The sequence below is a fragment of the Protopterus annectens genome, chromosome 1.part0, assembly GCF_019279795.1.
Source record: "Protopterus annectens isolate FY-2018-M chromosome 1.part0, PAN1.0, whole genome shotgun sequence".
Classification (NCBI taxonomy): Eukaryota; Metazoa; Chordata; order Ceratodontiformes; family Protopteridae; genus Protopterus; species Protopterus annectens.
In genome coordinates this window covers 124,954,698-124,977,762 of record NC_056725.1, presented here as the reverse complement: position 1 = coordinate 124,977,762, position 23,065 = coordinate 124,954,698, and the positions used below count along the sequence as shown (strand labels likewise).

The 23,065-nt window shown below is 41.4% G+C and overlaps 1 protein-coding gene across 1 annotated transcript in view; it reads left to right on the top strand.

Annotated features, from left to right (window-relative positions):
• Positions 1-23,065, top strand: part of SYNE1 (spectrin repeat containing nuclear envelope protein 1) — a 2,173,401-nt gene that overhangs the window by 171,212 nt on the left and 1,979,124 nt on the right. The window contains exon 8 of the mRNA XM_044089035.1: positions 20,970-21,106. Coding sequence (XP_043944970.1) covers positions 20,970-21,106 — 137 coding nt within the window. The remainder of the gene's footprint in view (positions 1-20,969; positions 21,107-23,065) is intronic.

Sequence of the window (23,065 nt, the reverse complement as noted above, 5' to 3'; positions counted from 1 at the left end):
ACACACACACACACACACACACACACACACAAACTTACACAAACACACAAATTTCTTTATTTTTTCTTTTTTTAAATTTGTTCACATTTTAAACTTTATGCATGCTAAACAGCAAAGTGCTGTTTAACATGCACAAAAACATGAAGGGCATTTGCTTTTTTATTATCCGAGCTTCACAGTAGCTTAATATGCTGCAATGAATCCTTAAACTTTTTTCCAGTGGACATTATTTGTATATTAACACCCAGCTAGAAAACGCGTATTCTCCAATCAGGGTGGTGATGTACCAGCCCCATTTTCTAATATGCAGCAATACTCTGACAGTAAATGCAGAACTACGAAGTGAAAGAGCTTTTTTGAGGAAAATGTTTTTAAAAAGCAGATGTTATATAAGACTAAGAGAGGCACTGAGTCTTAAATACCCATTTCTTTTATTTATGATGGTAAATGATAAAGGAATAAACACTCTTTGAGTCACAAATAATATGAATTGTTAAGAAACTAGCTTTGATTTATTGTGTCATGCAACTAAGAAAACCAACATTTTAAAATGTAAAGTGATGGATTGTCAAGTTATGTAATGCAGTACTTTATAAGTCAGAAACAGTTAAATAAATGCATGCTGCATTGAAGTAGAGCTTGTTACTGTGACCAAGTTATTCAGACAATCCAAATTTCAATAGTGGTTCTAGTACCTGAGCAGCAGATTGAGCGAGTAAGATTACTTATCTATGACCTATATTACATTGAGGGAAGATGACTAATTGCTATAGTGGAGTCTCCTTGTGGAGGTAAGAAAGGTTAGCCATAAGGGTTGGCACCTGCATGCAAGGTTATAGGTTCATAGGTTCATACTAGGCTATCTGCCCTAGGGCATTTATAAGCCTAGCCAGAGTGTGTTTGGCTTTCACCACCCATTTTAAATGAATTTTGCTATGCCCTTTTTCGAGGTTAGTATACTGTGCCTCTGTCTAACAGTGACACAGAAGTGATACCCAGGGTAAACCTACGATTTCCCATCCACACATCAAGATTCCTCTTGAAAAGAGTCAATGAGGGACTCTGCCTAACCTGGACTGGGATTTTATTCCAGAGTGAAGGGAGCCTCTGGGTTATGAATCTGTCCCTCCAGCATGTCCTATTTATTTTAGTGCTGAGGTTCAAGTCTCTCGAGCGCGTAGCTCGATGGGATTTGGATTTTTTGAGGTGCAGCATGTCCATTAATTCCGGGTTGGACATGGCTTTATACGTCAGGCACAGATCGCCTCTGAGCAGGCGGTATGCCACTGAGTAGAGTTGGAGTTTCTTTAACCGGGCAGCATATGGCATCTGTTTGAGCCCTTTGATCCTCTTGGTGAGGTACTTTTGGGGTCTTTCCAGTTGCTGCAAGTGTCTGGTAAGGTACATCCCAAAAGGGGCATTGTACTCAATTATGGGCCTGATGAGGGATGAGTAAAGAGGCACGATGACCTCCCTGATCTAGATGTGAATCCCTTCATGATTAGGTGGGCTATATAAAATGTTTTTCTAACCACTTTGGCCACATGGTTGCCAAATGAGAGATTGCTATCAACTTGGGTCCCCAGGTCCCTAATTACTTCTTCTGTACTTAATGGATTACCACCTATGTAGTAATTTGTGGGCACTTTGTTTTGCCAAAGGGATGACTATACACTTTTTGGCGTTTAGCTTGAGGCCATGGCTCTGGCACCAGTTGTCTGTTTCTATGAGGCCCTTTTGGAGGATGCTTGTGTTGGATGGAGAGTCGATTATGGCACCCAGTTTGCAGTCATCTGCGAACTTGGTCAGCCACAGTCCTTCCGTGTTGGCCTGTACCTCCGAGAAATATATACCGAACAAGAGAGGTCCCAGGACTGAGCCTTGTGGGACACCACTTGTAACTGGTTTGGAGTCTGACATGGCTCCAGCAATTCTAACCATGTGGGTTCTGTTCTTGAGCCAGTTTGCAACCCATCTAGTGACATAGGGGTTTATATTTAAGCTGGTGAGCTTATCTATAATGCCCGAGTGGGGTATTGTATCGAAGGCTTTTGCGAGGTCCAGGTAGGCTGTGTGGACCACCTTCCCCTTGTCAATGGCCTTGGTGACTGTTTCAAAGAAATCAACCAGGTTTAAGAGGCAGGATCTGCCCTTAACAAAGCCGAACTGGGTAGTATCTAGTGTCTGCAGGTCCCCAATATCTTTATTTATGAGGTCCATGATGATCCTTTCCATAGCTTTGCAGACCAAGCTAGTCAGGCTTATGGGGTGATAGTTTCCAGGATCCGTTGAGGCACCACCTTTGTGGAGAGGGACCACTGTTGCTGTACGCCACTCTTTGGGTACATATCCTGTAGTAAGGCTGAGATCGAACAGTAGTTTTATGTTTGGGTTTAGCTCTTCTTGGAGTTCATGTAGGACGCAGCCCGGGACACCATCTGGTCCCATTGATGCTGTGGTTTTTGCTTTGGAGAGGGCAGCTCTTACCTGAGCATCTGAGATGTCAGGGGGGCAGCACTCTGCTGGGATAGATATTTGCCCTTTTGGTGGGGTTTGCGCTGAACCTGTCAGCTAGGATGTTGGCAATGTCTGTGGGTTTGGTGTATTTTTTGTCATTTTGGACTAATTCTGAGCATATCTGGAAATTCCCACCCAGGTTCCTAATATAACTAAAGAAAGCCTTGTGATTATCCTTAGTGTCCTGTGCAATTTTCCTCTCGAAGCTGGCCTTAGACGATTTTATGAGTGCCCGTAGTTTTTTGCTAATACTGATCAGAGATGCCTTACCTTTTTGGGATTTTGCTCTATCATGTAGTAGCTTCCTCCTTCTATTGTATAGTTTGTTTATGACTGGGGTCCACCAGACAGGACGTCTGCCTTTGGAGGAGTGGGTCTTGGTTTTATTTGAGATTGCATGATCCATGCATTCCTGAAGGTGTTCATAGAATGCATTTATAAAGGATTCTGCGGTCTGGGCCGTATTTTCCACAGGCCCGGGGGCTTTGAAGGATTCCACCTTGGTTTTGAGGAGTGTGAAATTTGCTTTAGAGAAATTTTTCACTGTGGTTTTCAGGGCAGGGAGTGGAGTCGGGATGTGAATATCCAGTGAGATTAGTTTATTGTCTGATCTTACCAGTGAGGGATACACTTCTGGTCTGGAGCATAGAGTCCCCATGTTGGTGATGATCAGGTCCAGTGTTTTCCCCCCTTGTGGGAGTGGTAACAAGTTGTTCCATAGCATTTGAGTTTATAAATTCTAGGAACCTTTGGGCTAGGGTGTTGGAGCTAGAGTAATGCTCCCAGTCTATGTTTGGGTAGTTGAAGTCGCCCAATATAATGGTGATTGGAGAGACCTTCATATTTTCCAGTGTTCTCAGGAAGGCCGAGTGGGGTTCCTGGGTTTGGGGCGGTGGTCTGTAGCAGGCTATAAACTAGAAGGCAGTTTTACCCACTGTTAGTTGCACATGGATAGTCTCTGATGCTTCGTGCTGTGCCACCAACCTGGAAGTGTGGGTATCTTTGATGAATATTGATACTCCCCCTCCTTTTGTGGTTCAGTCCAAGTTTTGGGGCCAAAAAGCATGGTATGAGGTATAACCTGGTAGTGCTGGGGTGCTCTCGGGAGCCTTGAACCAGGTTTCTGTTACTGCACAGATATCGATGTTCTCCATGCTAAGGAGAGTTTCAAGTGCATGCATCTTGAGGTTTAGACTTCTGATGTTGAATAGCATTACTCTTAGTTTCTTATCCCTTGTGATACCTATGGAGGTGGGTTTGTCTTTTTAGCCTTGCCTAAAAAATGCACTATGGGGGTAGCAAGAGCCTTTGCCAATATCCGAAAGCCCAGGGGTGACAGGTGGAAGCCATCCCTAGCGAAGCATCGTGGCTTGTCGAGCATGTCAGCCCAGGCTGACAGGCATTGGATCCCCTTTGAATGACACCAATACTTAAGCCAATTGTTGAAATTGATCATCTTGTCTTCATATTGTGGCATCATTCTTGGTGAGGGTAAGATGCTACTCAAGGTCAGGGTCATAACGGCCTGGGCTACATGCTCAGAGAGCTCCTCTATGTCTCTTTTCATGTAGTCCAGGGAGGTACGTCTCAGGTCATTCACACCAGCATGGACAATGACTGAGTCATATTTGTACTTGCCTTGGAGTGACCTATGTGGCGGATCCTAGCACCCGACAGGCAGCTCACCGTGACCTTCTCCTTGTTCAGCCTGGTGAGCGGGACGTCAGTGTGCCTGATGATAGAGTCACCTATTACAAGTGTATCAGGTGTGTTGTTTAGCCTTAAGGGCTGTGACTGTTCGGCACACTGGCTTTGTGAGCTATGTGTTGCACGTGTTTTGTTTTGGGTTAGCGGTTGCTTGGGTGTCTGCTTTGGAGGTCTCTGCTGCTTAGGCAGATTTTTATTTAGAGCCTCCGAGTATGTTTTTGTGTGTTTATGTGTTTGGTTTGCTGTCGTGGTAGGTCTATGTGAGACTGGAATTGTAGTGAGTGTGGTTTCCTTCTCCTCCTGACTGGTTTCGCCAGTACTGAGTTGAGAGAGCTTAGCCAACAGTATGGCTATATGGTGCATCTCTCACATGTGTTGGAATTTGTTGGGAGGAGGAGAGGGTTGTCTGTGTACATGAGGCAGGTGTAACATTGCCTCAAGATTCCCAGATTCACCAGCTGGACCGGAGAGGAGATTGACAACTGACCTTTGGACATGCTAGAATAGTATTGGGAATTCCTTTATAATTGAAAAAAAGGGTCAATGGGGAACAAGGTACCCAAGCGGAGTTTGTGAGGGTATAGTGCTTTTAATTTTTAAGTGCTGACTTATATAATTGCTTTAGTGAGCAAGTGCCAGGTAACTTAAATGCAATGTGTTACAGGTAACTTAAATGCAAAAACGACAAACAGTAACTTTCTTTCAAGTGAAACAAGGAAATAAGTACAGTAAGCAATGCAGATATCACTGGGGATCCACAGAAGCGCTGAAAAGCCGTGTTTTAGGTGGAATTAGCATTTCAGGGAAATAACAAGCAAACAAACAACAAGCATACAAACAAAGCTAGATTCAGCAGGCCTGGATCTAGTCTATTCTACAGCCAACAAGGTGTGCCAATTTCAGTAAGAAACAGTTCAAATATGCAGGCACTATAAGCCTTTAACCAGAAATTCCCAGCTCAGAAGCGCAGAGTCCAGCCTCTCCTCCCACAAGAGTGCAGACCACGAACCCTTTTAATGTAAAATAACTGGCCTGAAGCCCAAGTGCTTAAACCAGAATTAATACACTTTTAGAATAACAGACACTGAGCCCTCAATCAGCAGTTCCCAACTTAGAAGGATGTAAGCTACCTGTTCTGCCACTACAGTGCAGACCACAAACCTTCTTAATGTAAAACAACTGGCCTGAAGCCCAAGTGCTTAAACCAGAATTAATACACTTTTAGAATAACAGACACTGAGCCCTCAATCAGCAGTTCCCAACTTAGAAGGATGTAAGCTACCTGTCCTGCCACCACAGTGCAGGCCACAAATCTTCCTAATGTAAAACAACTGGTCTGAAGCCCAAGTGCTTAATCCAAAAGACTTAGAATGATAGCTACACTTTAATCAAGTTACTACCAAGCAGTAATAAATACAATTTAATACTTTAAAGAATGCCTGGATTAGTGCTCAAGTTATACAAACAAAGCTAGATTCAGCAGGCCTGGATCTAGTCTATGCTACAGCAAACAAGGTGTACCAATTTCAGTAAGAAGCAGTTCAAATATGCAGGCACTATAAGCCATTAACCAGAAATTCCCAGCTCAGAAGGGCAGAGTCCAGCCTCTCCTCCCACAACAGTGCAGACCATGAACCCTTTTAATGTAAAATAACTGGCCTGAAGCTCAAGTGCTTTAATCAGAATTAATACACTTTTAGAATAACAGACACTGAGCCCTCAATCAGCAGTTCCCAACTTAGAAGGATGTAAGCTACCTGTTCTGCCACTACAGTGCAGACCACAAACCTTCTTAATGTAAAACAACTGGCCTGAAGCCCAAGTGCTTAAACCAGAATTAATACACTTTTAGAATAACAGACACTGAGCCCTCAATCAGCAGTTCCCAACTTAGAAGGATGTAAGCTACCTGTTCTGCCACCACAGTGCAGGCCACAAATCTTCCTAATGTAAAACAACTGGTCTGAAGCCCAAGTGCTTAATCCAAAAGACTAAGAATGATAGCTACACTTTAATCAAGTTACTACCAAGCAGTAATAAATACAATTTAATACTTTAAAGAATACCTGGATAATGCTCAAGTTATACAAACAAAGCTAAATTCAGCAGGCCTGGATCTAGTCTGTGCTACAGCAAACAAAGTGTACCAATTTCAGTAAGAAGCAGTTCAAATATGCAGGCACTATAAGCCATTAACCAGAAATTCCCAGCTCAGAAGGGCAGAGTCCAGCCTCTCCTCCCACAAGAGTGCAGACCACGAACCCTTTTAATGTAAAATAACTGGCCTGAAGCCCATGTGCTTTAACCAGAATTAATACACTTTTAGAATAACAGACACTGAGCCCTCAATCAGCAGTTCCCAACTTAGAAGGATGTAAGCTACCTGTTCTGCCACTACAGTGCAGACCACAAACCTTCTTAATGTAAAACAACTGGTCTGAAGCCCAAGTGTTTAAACTAAAAGGCTTAGAATGAGTTACACCAAGCAGTAATAAATACAATTGAGTACTTTTAAGATGACGCAAAAGCAAAATAAAGTAGGAAGAAACACAAATACAGTAAAAGCAGATAAGTTTTTTTTTTTTTGAGTGAGCAAATGAGATGGGCCTAGGAGTTACAGGACAGAAACAAGTGCAAATGCAGGCCTTCAAATCAGAAAGTTGAGAGAGATGGAAGACTGCCCTAACAGCCAATAACTACAAATTCTGGGCCAGAACCACTCCTTATGTGGTAGACAGGTTACCTAGTGCTTACCACTCCCACTGATAAGCTAGAAGGCTTCCCTCCAACACAAAAAGGCTTGGGGGGCTCAGAAGCTTACATATAGTCCTGGATACAGCAAATCTGTATCTGGAACACTAATTACAGGAAAGGTAGGAAACAGGCTTACAATTTTTTTTTTTCAGAAAAGTAGCAAAAACAGTAGTAAAAACAATTCACATGCAGTGCAAGCTGGCACACGTAGCAATATTAGTCCACACACAGTTTGAAAAAATGTAATTAAATTAAAAAAGGACTAAAAGCAAGTGCAGAAAGGGTTTATTAGGTAGAATGCGGCAAAGAGATGGGACTGGGGGAGTGTCCTAGATCAAATCTACAGTGGTGCGGGCACTGCAAAAGCCACCAAATTTAAACTACAACCAAGAACAGGGAGGGAGGGTGAGGAAAAGTTTCAACAGAGATGTGAGGAATCAGAGTGCGAATTATAAAACCAAAAAAATATATACTGATCTCTGTTTGTTTGCAGAACATTAAGACAACAGATATCTAAGTAACAATTTAGCTTTATAATACAGAATAATACAGAAAAATATACTCAGCTCTATATATTTCCAGACAGTCTTGTAAGGCTGTCTCTCAACACACAGGTTCCACTTTAAATGCAGGCTGCTGCTATTAAGTCAAATTAAGGGAACCTTGAGCTAACAACACACAAGCTATAGAAACCAAAATGAGGGGGGGTGGGGAAGACAGTTTCAACAGAGATGTGAGGAATCAGACTGCAAATTATAAAACCAAAAAAATATATACTGATCTCTGTATATTTGCAGAACAGTAAGACAACAGATATCTAAGCAACAATGTAGCTCTATAATACAGAATAATACAGAAAAATATACTCAGCTCTATATATTTGCAGCTAGTATGTGGTATGATGACAGCAAACAAAGACAGAAAAATTTGTGGTGCAAAAGGCCTCAGCAGAACCAGCATTTCAGACACTACGTTGTGTAAGAGAATGCTTGGGATTCAGTTAACGAAAGGTGGATGCCCATTTATCCAGTAGTAGAGCTTTGGACATCTGCAGAGCACAACTGGCCTCCTCCTCCTCTGGCTGAGGGCTTCAGCTTGATGCTGAGCTGAAAAGAGAGAGAGTAGATAATGTTCTTTCAGTTCATTTTTGCCCAGATTGAGTGATCAGTACTCTGTGCATTGGAGGCATTCCAGAGCACTATGGTAAGTACTCAAATTGGAACTTTTTTTTTTCCATTTACTAACTTTATTTAATTTCTAATTTTACTATTTCGTAAAGATTTTGATTCTTTTCTGCTGTGATTTTGGAGATCATTTGGAGGCTGATGACATCACCAGAAAAGATCACCAACAAGTACATAGCTTCATAGGTAGGTACTAGGCTATTGGCCCAAGGACCTACGTAAGCCTAGCCAACAAGGTTCCCTGGCTTACGCCACCCAAGAAAGTTATTTTCCTGTTCCACTGTTGAGCAGAGACACAGAAGTGATCCCCGGGGTGTATTTCCTATTTCCCACCCACTCATCAAGATTTTTCTTGAAGAGTGCTAATGAAGAACTTTGCTTGACATTAATGGGTAGCCTATTCCAGAGTATGGGAAGTCTCTGGGACAGGAATCTATCCCTCCAGCATATCCTGTTTATTGTGGTGACAAGGTTTAGGTCCCTAGAGCATGTAGCTTGGAGGGTTTGGGATTTTTTTAGGTGTAGCATGTCCAACAGCTCTGGGTTTGACATAGCTTTAGGCAGAGATCACCTCAGAGTAGGCGATATCCTGTAGAGTAAAGCTGAAGTTTTTTGTGGCAGTCAGTGTAGGGCATTCGTTTGAGGCCAGTAATCCTCTTTGTGAGGTACTTCTGTGGCCTTTACAGCTGCTGCAGATGTCTTGTGAGGTACATTCCAAAAGGGACATTGTACTCTATAATTGGTCTAATGAGTGTCGAGGTCAGGGGAACAATGACCTCTTTTTTCCTGCATGAGAATCCTTTTATGATGAGGTGTGCCACGTAGAAGGACTTCCTGACTACTGTGGTGATGTGACTATCAAAGGAGGGACTACTGTCCACCTGGGTCCCAAGGTCTCTTATCAACATTCGGTGTTAAGTAGATTGCTGCCTATGTGGTAGTTCATGAGTACAGAGTTTTTACCAAAGGGGATGACACTGCACTTTTTGGCATTGAGCTTGAGGCCATGGGTCTGACAACAGGCATCTGTCTCAGCAAGGCCCTTCTGTAGGATGTCCACATCATTTGGGGACTTGACTATGGCTCCTAGTTTGCAGTCATCTGCGAACTTCATTAGCCAGAGGCCTTCTTTGTTAGCCTGTACTTCAGAGAAGTAGATAATAAACAGGAGAGGTCCCAGGACGGAACCATGTGGTACTCCACTTGTCACTGCTTTGAGGTCAGATTTGGAGTCTGCAACTTTTACAGTGTGGGTTCTGTCAGTGAGCCAGTTGGCAACCCATCTTGTGATGTAGGGACTTATACCTAGTTTAGTGAGTTTAGCTATAATTCCAGAATGGGGGATGGTGTTGAAACCTTTGACGAAGTCAAGATAGGCTGTGTTTACCACCTTACCCTCATCTATGGCTTTGGTGACTGCCTCAAAGAAGTTGATCAGGTTCAGGAGGCATTATCTGATTTTCATAAACCCAAACTGGGTGGGATCCAGAGTTTGAAGATTACCAATGTCTTTGTTTATGAGTTCCATGATGATACGTTCCATGGCCTTGCAGACCAGGCTCGTCAGGCTAATAGGTCAGTAGTTCCTAGGATCAGTGTTGGCTTCCCCTTTGTGGAGTGGGATAACTGTTGCTGTGCACCATTCAGTGGGCACAAAGCCTGATGTGAGACTATTATTGAACATGGTGCTTAAGTGGGGAGCCAGTTGGTTTTGAAGTTCATGTAAAACACAGCCTGGGATGTTGTCCAGTCCCATGGATGCTGTGTTTTTGGCTTTAGAGAGTGCAGCTTTTACCAGCGTAGTTGTGATTACAGGGACTCTGCATTCTTCCTGTATAGTTATGGGCCCTTTAGGGTGTGAGGGGGGGATAAAGTTAGCACTGAACCTATCTGCCAGGATGTTGTCAATATTTATTTATTTATTTTATTCATTTATTTACATTTGTTGACCGGGAGTGTCTGACTGGACATAGGTCCATTTTCAGTGGAGGCCCGGGGAGAAAAGCTCCACAGTTAAAATAAACAGACAGTAGTTACATTGGATTACATAGCGATTAACAATTTAACATAGCAATTACTTACAACATATTTACAGATGAAGAATTTAGTACATCAGTAGACAACTAGAATCTTTATCTGTGAAGTACATAACAGGCATTAACAAATGTTACAATAAGAAGTTCCTGCTGTATAATAAGTACTAGACTTATGAGCATCTGAGCTTGCTATAATCAAGGTAGTTAGTGGAGTGGAAAGAAAGGTTGTGGTTGGATGGGGTGGGTTATATTAGAGTGGGAGTTGCAAGGGCATAGCCAGCATGTTTTTAGGTGCGCTTTTAGTAAAGTTTTGAAGTGGGTGCATGATGGTATGGAGGTAATTGTGGGTGGGAAGGAGTTCCATAATTTGGCTATGGTGCAACAGAATAGTGCTTCACCAGCAGAGTTATTGGCTTTAGTGATCTGCAAGTGATTTTTGTTGCAGGATCTTAGTGGTCTGGTGGTGCGATAGGGTTGGAGTAGATTCTGGAGGGATGGGACATTTAGTGGATGGTTTACTAGTTTGTGGGCGAGTGAGAGTTGATACCACTGAAGGAGGTGAGGGAGTTCAAGCCAGCCCAGTTCAGCAAGTGAGAGACAGTGGTGACGACGGTAGGATGCCCCTATGTCGAATTTGGCAATTTTGTTGTAGCAGGCCTCTAGCTTGTTTAGATCGCATTGCCATAGGTTGGTATATATCAGAGAGACATAAAGTAGGGTGGAGATAAGGTGGGAATTTGCTATTGAAATCTTTGCTGCTTTGGCGAGAAGTTGCTTATTTCTGCATAGCGCTCCTAGTTTTTTTGTGGACTTTTTTTATGGTCATGGATATGTGAATGTCAGATTTTAGTTTATTGTCTATTTCCACTCCTAGCAATTTGGTGTGTTCCATTGGGTATATAGTGGTGTTGTCTTTTGCTGTGTTGTTAAAGTGAGAGTTGTTATTGAGTATGTTTGGTGGGTTGGAAGATGAGTAGTTTAGTTTTGTTTGGGTTGAGTATTAATTGGGCATCGGATAACCAAGTTTCAACAGAGGAAAAGGCTTCCTGTGTGACTTTTTGCAGTTTGGGTAGGGACTGGGCTGAGCAGATGATGGTTGAATCATCTGCGTATTGTATGAGTGTGCCATGTTTGGTGGCAGAGGCTAGATTATTGGTGTAAACAGAGGAGTAGGGGTCCAAGGATGGATCCTTGAGGAACCTCTATGGAGACAGGTAGTTGGGGTGATATGTCATTCTGCCATACAATGGATTGTTGGCCGTCAGACAGGTAACTCTGAAACCAGTTGGTGACTGATTGACAGAAGGATAGGTTATTGAGGACAGAGATAAGTTGTTTGTGTGGGACCATGTCAAATGCTTTAGATAGTTCTAGGAAAGTAGCAGAGGAGAGCTAGCCATTGTTTTTATGCTGAAGGATAGTGTTAGTAAAGGAGAGTAAGGCAGTGGTGGTGCTATGGTTTGGTCAGAAACCATGCTGAGTATTGGAAAGGAGGTTGTTAGTGAGGAGGTAGTCTGAGACCTGAGAGTGTATGCATCTCTCTAGTAATTTGGAGAGTGGAGAGAGAATAGCTATGGGGCGGTAATTGGTTAGTTCTGTGGAGGGTCCGCCTTTGTGGAGAGGAATTATATGTGATACTTTCCACAGTGTTGGAACATAACTTTCTGACAGAGATTGGTTACTCAAGATGGATACTGGGTAGGCCAGAGCATCAGCTGCGATTTATAGGTATTCACTTGGGAGGTTGTCTGCTGCTAATTTGGTGGGTTTCAGTTTAGTTAAGAGTTTTTTTTGTGTTGGAGGTAGGTACAGGAGAAGGCAGTGGGGAGATTACTAGCTGAAGGTGTGGGTTGGAGGGGAGGGGGGGTTGTGTTGTTTAACTAGTGATAGTATGGTTTGTGTGAAGTGTGTGTTGAATGAGGTAGCAATATTTTCTGAGAAGTGAGGGATGTTAGGAGGAGGGGTACTGTACTTTACCTGAGTGAAGGATGGAGTTAATGGAGGAACATAATTGTTTGGGGCTGTGCTGGGAGGAGTCTAGGGAAGACTGGTAGTATTGGAATTTGTCCTGTTTTATTAGCTTTTTGACTCTATTGCGTAGTTCTAGGAATTTCTGTCTAGTTGAGGGGGTTTTGGTTTTGCGCCAGTGCTCCCAGACTTTATCCCTGTTTTTCATTTCTGACTTAGTGGTTTTCTGTTGCCATGGGGAGGGTAGTACTTTGGTTCTGGAAAGTCTTATGGGGGCATGGTAATTAAGGATGCTCAGGAAGGTAGTATTAAAAAAGTCAACTGCGTCATCAAGACTGAGATACTTTAGAGGATGCCAGTTACATTCTTTGAGGGAAGAGATGAATGTGAGTGGGTTAAAGTTTAGTTTTTTACGTATTTGATGGTAGATGACAGGTTTAGCTTGGTATAGGTATTTTTTGAATAGGAATGTTGGGGTGTGATCACTGAGGCTATGTGATAAGCAGCCTGTTATATATGACTGGGGGCTCTTACTGACTAGTATCCAATCCAGGGTAGTGTGCTTGCTGGAGCTTTTATTTATCCTGGTTGGCGACTGGACTAGTTGGGTGAAGCCATGAAGGTTTACATGATGGGTGGATGGTTGACAGAACAGGATTGCCAGTCAATATTGATATCACCTAAAATGATAGTTTCTTGGGGGAGATGGTGGGTAGATGGGGGAGATGGTGGGTAGACCAGCTGAGGAGGTTTTCTAGCGGAGGGATGTTTTGCCAGGTGGGAAGTAGCATCCAATTATGTTGATGGTTTTGTTTTGGTTTATTTTGAGGTTGGTATATATTATTTCTTCATTGCCTATTTGTGGAGCTGAGGATTTTAAGATCTGGATGTTTAGATGCTGTTTAAATATTATAGCTACACCACCTCCTTTCTTATTTAGCCAGTCTACTCTTAGTATGCCGTAACCTGTAGGGAGTATTTGCTCACTGGTAATGTAAGGTTCTAGCCAGGTTTCTGTCAGGATGACTATTTCTTGGGGAGTACAAGTCTATGGTGGCATGGAGTTCATGGACTTTGTTGGATATACTTCTAATATTTAGGCTTAGTAGAAGGAAGTCACTTGGCTTTCTATTGGCTGTAATATGGGAGAAGTTGTGGTTTCTAGTCTAATTTTTTGAGTAGGAATGTTGGGGAGTGATCACTGAGGCTATCTGATAAGCAGCCTGTTCTATATGACTGGGGGCTCTTACTGACTAGTATCCAATCCAGGGTAGTGTGCTTGCTGGAGTTTTTATTTATCCTGGTGGGCGACTGGACTAGTTGGGTGAAGCCATGAAGGTTTACATGATGGGTTGAATGGTTGCCAGAACAGGATTGCCAGTCAATATTGAAATCACCTAAAATGATAGTTTCTTGGGAGAGATGGTGGGTAGATGGGGAGATGGTGGGTAGACCAGCTGAGAAGGTTTTCTAGTGGAGGGATGTTTTGGCCAGGTGGGAAGTAGCATCCAATTACGTTGATGGTTTTGTTTTGGTTTATTTTGAGATTGTTATATATTATTTCTTCATTGCCCATTTGTGGAGCTGATGATTTTAAGATCTGGATGTTTAGATGCTGTTTAAATATTATAGCTACACCGCCTCCTTTCATATTATCCGGTCTACTCTTAGTATGCTGTAACCTGTAGGGAGTATTTGCTCACTGGTAATGTGAGGTTTTAGCCAAGTTTCTGTCAGGATGGCTATATCTGGGGAGTACAAGTCTATGGTGGCATGGAGTTCATGGACTTTGTTGGATATACTTCTAATATTTAGGCTTAGTAGAAGGGAGTCACTTGGCTTTCTATTGGCTGTAATATGGGAGAAGTTGTGGTTTCTAGTCTGATTATGAGGATTGGGGTTGGAGATGGTAGGCCCAGGGTTGGGATGGATGTCTCCACTTCGGGGTAGTTTTGATATGCATGAGGTTATTAGTTTTCTCAGTTTTTGAATGTGTTTGTTTATAAGGGAAACTTTATGATTGTGCTCTGTGGGTAATAGGTATGGTGGGAGGGTTACTATGTTAAGTTGTAGGGATGCTTTATGTTTGAGTAATATAGTTGGTAAAATATGTGGGGGGTGCATAGGGATGGTTCTTGAGTTGGTGGGAGGGGAGCTGAGTGAGGGTGAGACATGAGTGGTGGTGTGAATAGTAGTACAGTGGTAGTGGTTGAATGGGGGAATGATGGAGCTTTGGTAGAATGTAAGATATGCAAGGAGAGTGCATGCAGTGAGCATAGGTAAGGTATGCTTGTATATGTTAGTTGAGGAGGTGTGATAGTAGTGGGAAGATGGACGAGGTAGTGTTGGGTTAGCAGTGTGGTTGGCTATTGGAAATATGGGAGGGGGTTTGTGAGTGTAATAAAGGTGGAACCACTGGGGGTGGGAGGGAATAGGGGGCAGGGTGGGGAGCGAAGTGGGTAGAAACCCTGTTAGCTGCTCTTATGAGGGGGCTGGAAACAATCAGTTAACAGAGTTAACTGATAAATGAACATATGATAGTGACAAGGGTGGTTGTAGTTTTAAAAATGGTGCCTGACACAGGTAATATTTATTAACTTTGGGATTGTCTTAAGGTAATAAACAGGGAAGGGGAGAACAAGGCTGTGAGCAGGCAGTTCTTTGCACTGCTGCTAATGAGCCAAAGCAAAGACAAGTTTGTGTTTAAGAAACAATCACAGTTGACCAAGGACTGCTCTGAAACTATGTCATTTCTTAACCATTTCTCAGGTGGAAAAACAGGATAACCTTGTATCAGTAGGCTACTATTTAAATTAACAAACACACAGTATTGATCAGTTATGGATACTATTTGCTAACAGAAGGGAATAAGAGGGAAAGTGGGAGATGAGTGTGTGTGTGTGTGGGGGGGTGGGGGGGCTGCTTACAAGCCAAAGCAGTTGGTTCTGTAATTTTCGTGCCATTGTGCTGTAACTCAGAGCAGATCTGGGTGTTGCCATCGAGATTCGTGACATAGCTATAGAATGCTTTGTGGTTGTCCTTAGAATTAGTGGCGATTTTGTTTTCATAGCTAGCTTTGGAGGATCTTTTAAGGGATCTCAGCTTCTTACTGAGGCTGACCAGGGAGCTCCACCACTCATGGGATTTTACTCTCTTTTGCAACAGTTTCTTCCTTCTGTTGTTCAGTTTGTTTATGGCAGTGGACCACCAGATTGTCTTCCTTTTTTTGGAGGATAGCGTCTTGGTTCTGTTTGGGATAGCACGATACATGCACTCGTGTAAGTGCTTATAGAGTGCATTTGTGTAGGATTCCGCAGTTGTAACTGTATTGTCCATCTGCATGGGTGTCATGAAGTTCACTACTTCTGTCTTAAGAAGCATGAAGTTGGCTTTGGAGAAATTTTTTACCATGGTTTCCCTAGTGGGGGGTGGGGGTGGGATGTGGATATCAAGGGGGATTAGCTTATAGTCGGATCGGACCAACGAGGAGTTGACTTCAGGTGTGGAACACCGGTCACTCATGTTGGTAATGACTAGGTCTAGGATACTGTTGCCCCTGGTGGGGGTGTGGATAAGTTGATCCAGGGCTTTGGAGTTTATGAATTCCAGAAAGCATTGAGCTAAGGAGTTGGTACACTAGTAGTTTTCCCAGTTAATGGTGGGGTAGTTGAAGTCGCCCATTATTAGGGTGTTTGGTTGAACCCTAATATTTTCCAGTACATCAAGAAAAGAGGAGTGGGAATCCTGGGGCATGGTGGGGGATCTGTAGCAAGCTACAATTTGGATTACAGTTTTGCCCAGAGTTAGTTGCACTTGGATAACCTTGGATGCATTATGCTGAGCAACTAGCCTGGAGGTGTGGATATCCTTAATGAATATGGACACACCTCCACCTTTGGTGTTTCGGTCCAGGTTACATGGCCGAAAAGTGTGGTATGAGTTATAGCCTGGTAGTGCAGGGGTGCTCTCTGGAGCCTTGAACCAGGTCTCAGTCACTGCACAGATATCGATGTTCTCCATTTTAAGGAGTGTCTCGAGTGAGTGCATTTTGAGATTTAGACTTCTAGCATTGAGTAGCATTACCCTCAGTTTTTGTACAAGTGTACATATATGAGACTGTGTCCATTGAAAGAATATCACATTCAGTGTCTCTTCTATTTAGGTGAAAGTCATTTTATTTAACATTTGGTTACTGGGAAAGTATGACTTGAAATTTGCCAATTTTCAGCGGAGGCCAGGGAGAAATGCTCTAGACGCATGTCTTTGCAACATGGGAGGAAACTAAAGCACCCAGAGGAATCCCAAACAAATGCAGGAAGGACATGCAGACTCTGCACAGACGGCACCCCAGCCAAGCATCAACCCAGAGAGCCTCTTGCTGTGAGTTGACAATGCAAACCGCTGCACCACTGCCCCATCATAACATGACATCTTTTGAATCCTGTTCTCTGCTTAAGAAGACTATTTAGAGCATGTAAGCTTTTGGCACTTACTAAATATAAAAAGTTTCTGGCTTTAGGACAAGAGACATCCATTCTTTGCCACATTTAGAGAGCCTTGCTTTAGTGATTCTAGTAAGCATAAAAAGAAGTGCCATCAGAAAAAAGATAAACGTGAAGTGTTTTGAAAGATTCTGTGGGAAGAGAGCAAGAGGCTTTAGTGACCTTAGGGTCCAGCTCCAGTTATGTGTGGCTTTATCCACTCCATGCTGTGAAATCTTAGAACTAAGATTCCACACATGAGCTAAGAGGTGCCTGAGTCCCGGGCACTCAAAAACTGTTGTTTCACAGCAAAGGATATGGGCATTTTGTAGCTCACATAGTTGGCCACTCACATTGTTGGCTGCTCACACTCAAACTTGTAAGCATGTTCGTTTGTGATACATCAGCAATACAGATAGATTTGATTATTTTTTGTTCAGCTGCTTTGTCGACTTTTGATTTTTGTTAGCAATACAGATAGGGTGAAGCTTTTTTATCTTGGCCAACCACAGTTGACGAGTTTGTGAAATTAAGTCCAGCTGCCATGGGGAGGAAGATGGAGGGGGTTGGGAGCATAGATGAAGGGTTCAGGCATTAATCGGGAGTGGGATTCAAGTTTATGGAGGAGTATCTTTAGGTTAGGGAGTGGGAGGTGTGTTTAGGGTTATAGCGCAATTGGGGGCTAGATTTACAGAGCAGGGAACAAGTTTTAGACTTGGGGAGTGGAGAAGAGAGTTTTAAGGATAAGGGGTGATAGGTTCAGGGATCAGGAAGGGAGTTTTAGGTTGAGAGAGCAGGATAGAAGATAAGGTTTATGTAGCGGGAGTGGAGTTTTAGAGTTAAGGAGTTACCTGGTACTTTAGGTTTAGGAAGGGTGAGTGATCATGACTTTAGTGTTAAGGGGAATAGTGCTATGGCTATGCACGGAGCAGGTTGCACTTTTAGGGTTAAAGTTAGTTCTCAGGGCTATTCAGTGCAGTAAGGCTGGGTGGTAGGGGGACTAGGAAATTAACTAGGATTGGGCTAATGGGAGTTTGGGCACCTGCCTATTACTGCAAGTGGAAGTGAACAAGTGTGTCCCAAGCTACTATCATGTGAACACCTGTAGTAAAGCAGAGCCATGACTGAAGATGAAGAAAAGTCACCATTTTCAGGAAAGTCATCAATAGCCTTGTCTGTGAATGCCCTGTATAGAGAAGAATGTATGCTGTTCAGTATGCTGTAGTTATTGTAAACCTGCTGACACAGTAAATATTCGCTTTGTATGCCTATTACTGGTTTCCTTGAATCCTCAGTCAGACTGACTTGTGGACGAGGCAACTTGTAGTAGTTAAACCCACATTTAGGAAGGATTGGAAGCACCTTTCAATTGATGTTTATTATTGGATATCTTAGAATATTGATCCAGGAAGGGGTCTGATATTGGGGAAAGCTAATGTGCTTAGTAGCTTTCATTAGTTTTATGAATCTGTGCACTCTCGTATATAGTGTAAAGTCCTTCTATTTTTTTTTTTCTTTCAGTTACACAGTTTATACTGGTTAAGTCTGTGGCTGCTACAGTGTCATAAAAAACTCAGGAATAAGTTTGCTTAGTTGTTTAATTGTAACATTTGATATTCTGTTAACTGTGTTGTGCAGCAAGAAGAGAAACCTGGGAAAGATGACCATGGTAACTAAGGAAATTCTAGAATAAACATAGCAAATCTGCAAAAAAAGATAATTATCTCTGTCAAAAAGGAACTTATCTGATTTTCAGCTCAAGTCAGCAGCAGCCCAGGATTGTGTTTCACTCTCCCAGATCTGGCTCATGAATTGGCTACAGACACTTTGAACCTAGCTTAGTGGTGTAAATATGTATCCACTAAAGATTCATCATGCTTGGTCAAGATGAGTCATAAACATAAAAGAGATGATGGCAGTACTTTGTGTCCTCAAGACTTTCCATTGAACCCTACAGGAAAGAGTGGTCAGAAAAGTGATAGACACTATTACGGTTAAGTGGCGCATCGGTGAGTGGGGAGGAGGATGCAGTTCTGTCCTGTATGCAGGCTTGCTGTGAAGATGTGGAATCTATCCATCATCTTGAATAACAATGCACAGGCTATCTACATCCCTAGTGAGCACAGTGTTTTTGTAGCTCATTGTAACTGGGATTCTAGACTTAGACCTAAATTACCTGCAGCTGTTATAGAATTCTTCGGCGTGGCTATAACAGGTGTTCCTTGTTATCACCATCTCATGTCAGTTTTCTAGATGCTGCACTGACATCACCACATCATGTCAGTTTTCTGAACCCTATCCTGACTGCCTGTTAACAACCCAACACATACAAAATTCTGGCTTTAGTTTACCGGGTCCTGCATGAGATGGGTCTCCTATTTTCAGGAAACTAGTACTGAGCACTTTCTCTCTTCTGGTTTGTCATACTGCGGCTGCTGGTAATTCCAGATTTCATGTTCTTGATTCTTTGTTTCTTGGAAGCCAGTACATTTGAAATCTACTAGCACTTTGGCTAAAGGAACCCTATGTACTTTGAAGTTTGATGAGACAAATAAAATATTTTTTTTTAGCTTTTAACAAGGAGTCAGTGTGATTATACCTCCTTCAAATGTAGTTCTTGATTCTATTTGTTGCATTTTTTTAAATTTTTTATAGATTATGCAGAGTCTAGTTACAGGCATTTAAATAAAGTGAAATTGAAAATTGAAATTCATAGTACTTTCACCTGGTGCTGAATTAAATCCTTACCTTTTCTCCTCAAAGTTTATTCTACAACTGACGCAAAGACACTGGAACATAAACGTGATGTGATACGTTTTATCGGACTAACACAGGTTTTACACTTACTTGAGCTTTTGAGCAGGCTTGAGCCATTCATCAGGAGTTCCCTTTGACAAGGAGCCACAATCCATCCCATAATGAGTCTTCTGGTGCTGTCTTTGACTTCTTCATAGACATGACTCTCACCCCCCCCCATCTTCCTTTGTGTTCCCCATGGAATCCCCAAAACACATCATCTTGATTCTTTTGAGGTCTAATTTATCTAAAATGCATATTTATGGGTAATACATTTCCACTAGACATGTTTGATGTTTCTATGTTCATCTTATCATTATCATTATGTACGTTAAACTTCGGAGAGAAACACGTCTGCTAGAATTACTCATTTCCTTTTTTCTCGTCCCATAAATGTAGTGCATATAACTGACAAAACCATACTTGCTGAATCAAATGAGGTAGGAAAAGGTATGCAACTACAGACTGTATTGTACTGTCTCATGTTTCAGTGTTGCAAGTCTCACACTGTGCAATCTACATGCAGACCCAATTACAGAAATGCCTTATTAGGGAAGACACAAAAAGTGTATTTATTATTTTACATTTGTTTACCAGGGATGCACGACTGGGCCAGTGGCCCTTTGTCAGCCTGGGGAGAAAAGCTCCCTTACAAAAAAAAACAGTGCAGTACAATATCAGAAAACACATTATAGACAATACAATACAAGAAATAGATAACCATAGAGAATACATAACTTTGGTAAACATAGGTAGTAAAAAACTAAAAACGAACTAAACAGTATCTAACTAAAAAATATCTAATTAAAAGTATCTAATTAAAAAAGTATCTCACTAAAAATATCTAACTAAAAATAACTAACAAACTGACAAATAAACTAGTATGAAATAGGTTGTGCCATCATAGAGAAATGGCTGATCAGTAGGTAAATATCATGGCATTGGTGTTAAATATTTATGAGATGCAGGTATGGTATAAAAACAAAAAAGTATTTGGTGTACATGAAGAACCCAGGATAGCAGTTGGCATCCAGGATGCAAACAGTAAGGTATAGCAGAGTATTGATTACATACCACCCTTGATATCATCACAAAGAATATCTACGTCACATTATCAGAAAGAAGTAAGGTACCCTGAAAGAGCATACTGAAAGCACTTGACAGGCTGAGTTTTGAAGTGATACAGTTAATATAGTAAGATATTACTGTTTCCAAAACAGACTAACCGGTAAACTCTTCACTAAAATCTCAGTTTTCACGTCCTTTCCTTTTCTAATATGGAGTTAACAGTGTAGTCATCCGAGACCTTGAAAAGGCATTTCTGCGGCTACCTTGAAGAATGACTTCTAACAACTGATTTTAGCTGTAGAAAACATTTGTTTTTAACATTTTCCCTAAAATCTGAATATGTAATACATCTTTTGCCACTTTTTTAAAACAGTATTAAAATGAAGCATTTTTGTCACATTTTTATGACATAAACTAGTCTCGTCCTTATATACTAAATGCCATTGTTTTTGCTTTAGGAAACACAAGATGCTTTGTCGACAGCAGAGCACATGACAGACAACTTAAAGCTACAGCTGAATGAACTTTGCAGATTCTCTAGAGATCTGGGATCCTATTCTGACAAAGTTTCCGGACTGATTAAAGATTATAACAGGTAAAGTAGCCCTAGTAAAGTGTTTCTTTCCTGAGAAGTACCACTTTTAAAGTGTTTGTTTACAGAGGGGAGCAAGTATCTTTAATTCTGAAGCAAAGAAATATAAATGAAGTACTTGAATACCTCGTATTGAAAAAATACTTTCTGCTGCCAGAATCGCAAAGACATTTTATCAAGTTGCAGATCTTGTTTTTTAAGTTTTGTAGTAAAAGACTGACATCTGCTATCAGACGCATCATCAAAGTTAAAATCTAGAAGGGGAGAATTCATCTGAGAGCAACGGTAAACAAATATATTAATTTTGCAGTAGGAGGAGACAGTTGGTCTGCTTTAGGCAGAGTAACTGTCCTCAGAGGATAAACAACACATTTCTACAGTGCCTACACGCTGAAAATGTAAAGAAAGTGCAAGTGACTATAACTAAAAAATAGAAAAAGAGTTCCTTTAAAAAAATGCAGAGCTTAAAAGTGCTTTTGTACACTATAGGCAGCATGTATTTGTGAAATGGTATGCATAGCGTTGGCAGTCAAAACTGGTGCAATCAATATTTAAAGCAAGTTTGTATAATTCTCAGTTAAACATAATGAATAGATGATTATGCAAACAATAATGCAGCCATTTCTGAAAGTAACTAGAGCCAAATGTATTCCAGAGGTAAGGAATGTTATAAAACCCAAATAGAAACTCAGGAGGATTATAAAAGTAACATACAACAGTTGCTTTACATATATAAGAAAAAAAAAATGGCTTATAGAAATCAGACCACATTTGTTTAATTATCTGACACTATTCTTTTCTGTACTGTCTAAACCATATACTTGTTTTTTTTTCTGTTTCAGTACATTTGGGTCATTGATATAATAAGAGGATGATATCTTATTCTGGCACAGAATAATAAATGCAACAACACCTGGATTATGTAAAAATAAAAACTGTGCCATTAGCCAGATATTCATTTTCCTGAATAAGAAGTAAAAAGAGTACATGTGAGCAATTATGTTGCTTACCTTTGTCAGGGATCAGGCTCAGAACTGAAATAAGTTTGTTTGTTTTCAAAATTTAAAATCTGCCTTACAGTATCATATGTAAGATGCCATTTCTTTTAAAATTTAGTATATCAAATGACACCTCTAGCAGGCTGATAAACGGATTATGCGGCACAGTACACATTGTACATCAACTAGATATCGAACTGAAGATGCAGTGAAGTCAGTCAATTAGTATGATATAAACATTTAATTATAAAATGACTGTATCAGCAATTGGTGCCAAAATAGCACATGTACCATGCATGGGGTGTGCACAGTATGTAAAACTGAAAATGTCCATAATAAAATGTTACTCTCTAAAAAAATTAAGGTTCAGAGGACCAGAGTTTGAAGTTAGTAAACCATTTTTTGCATAAGATGTGATAGTGTAAAAGTCAGACCTCCCCACACAATTTAAGTCAAAGGATGACATCCAAGATTCAAAACCTGTAAGTAATGAAAGTGTTTATGTATTTATGTACTTTTTTTTTACTTTAGTTGGATATGCTAAACATTCTTTCTTCTTCTTCTTCTTTCGGCTGCTCCCGTTAGGGATCGCCACAGCGGATCATCTGTTTCCATTTCTTTCTGTCCTCTGCATCTTGCTCTGTCACACCAACCGCCTGCATGTCCTCTCTAACCACATCCATAAACCTTATCTTAGGCCTTCCTCTTTTCCTGTTACCTGGCAGCTTCATCCTCAGCATCTTTTTCCCAATATACTCTGTATCCCTCCTCAGCACATGTCCAAACCAACATAATCTTGCCTCTCTGGCTTTGTCTCCAAACCTTCCAACCTGGGCTGGCCCTCTAATATACTTATTCCTAATCCTGTCCACCCTCGTCACACCCAGTGCAAATCTTAACATCTTTAACACTGCCACATCCAGCTAAACATAATAGTACTTATTTGCAGGAGAGAGATGAGAAG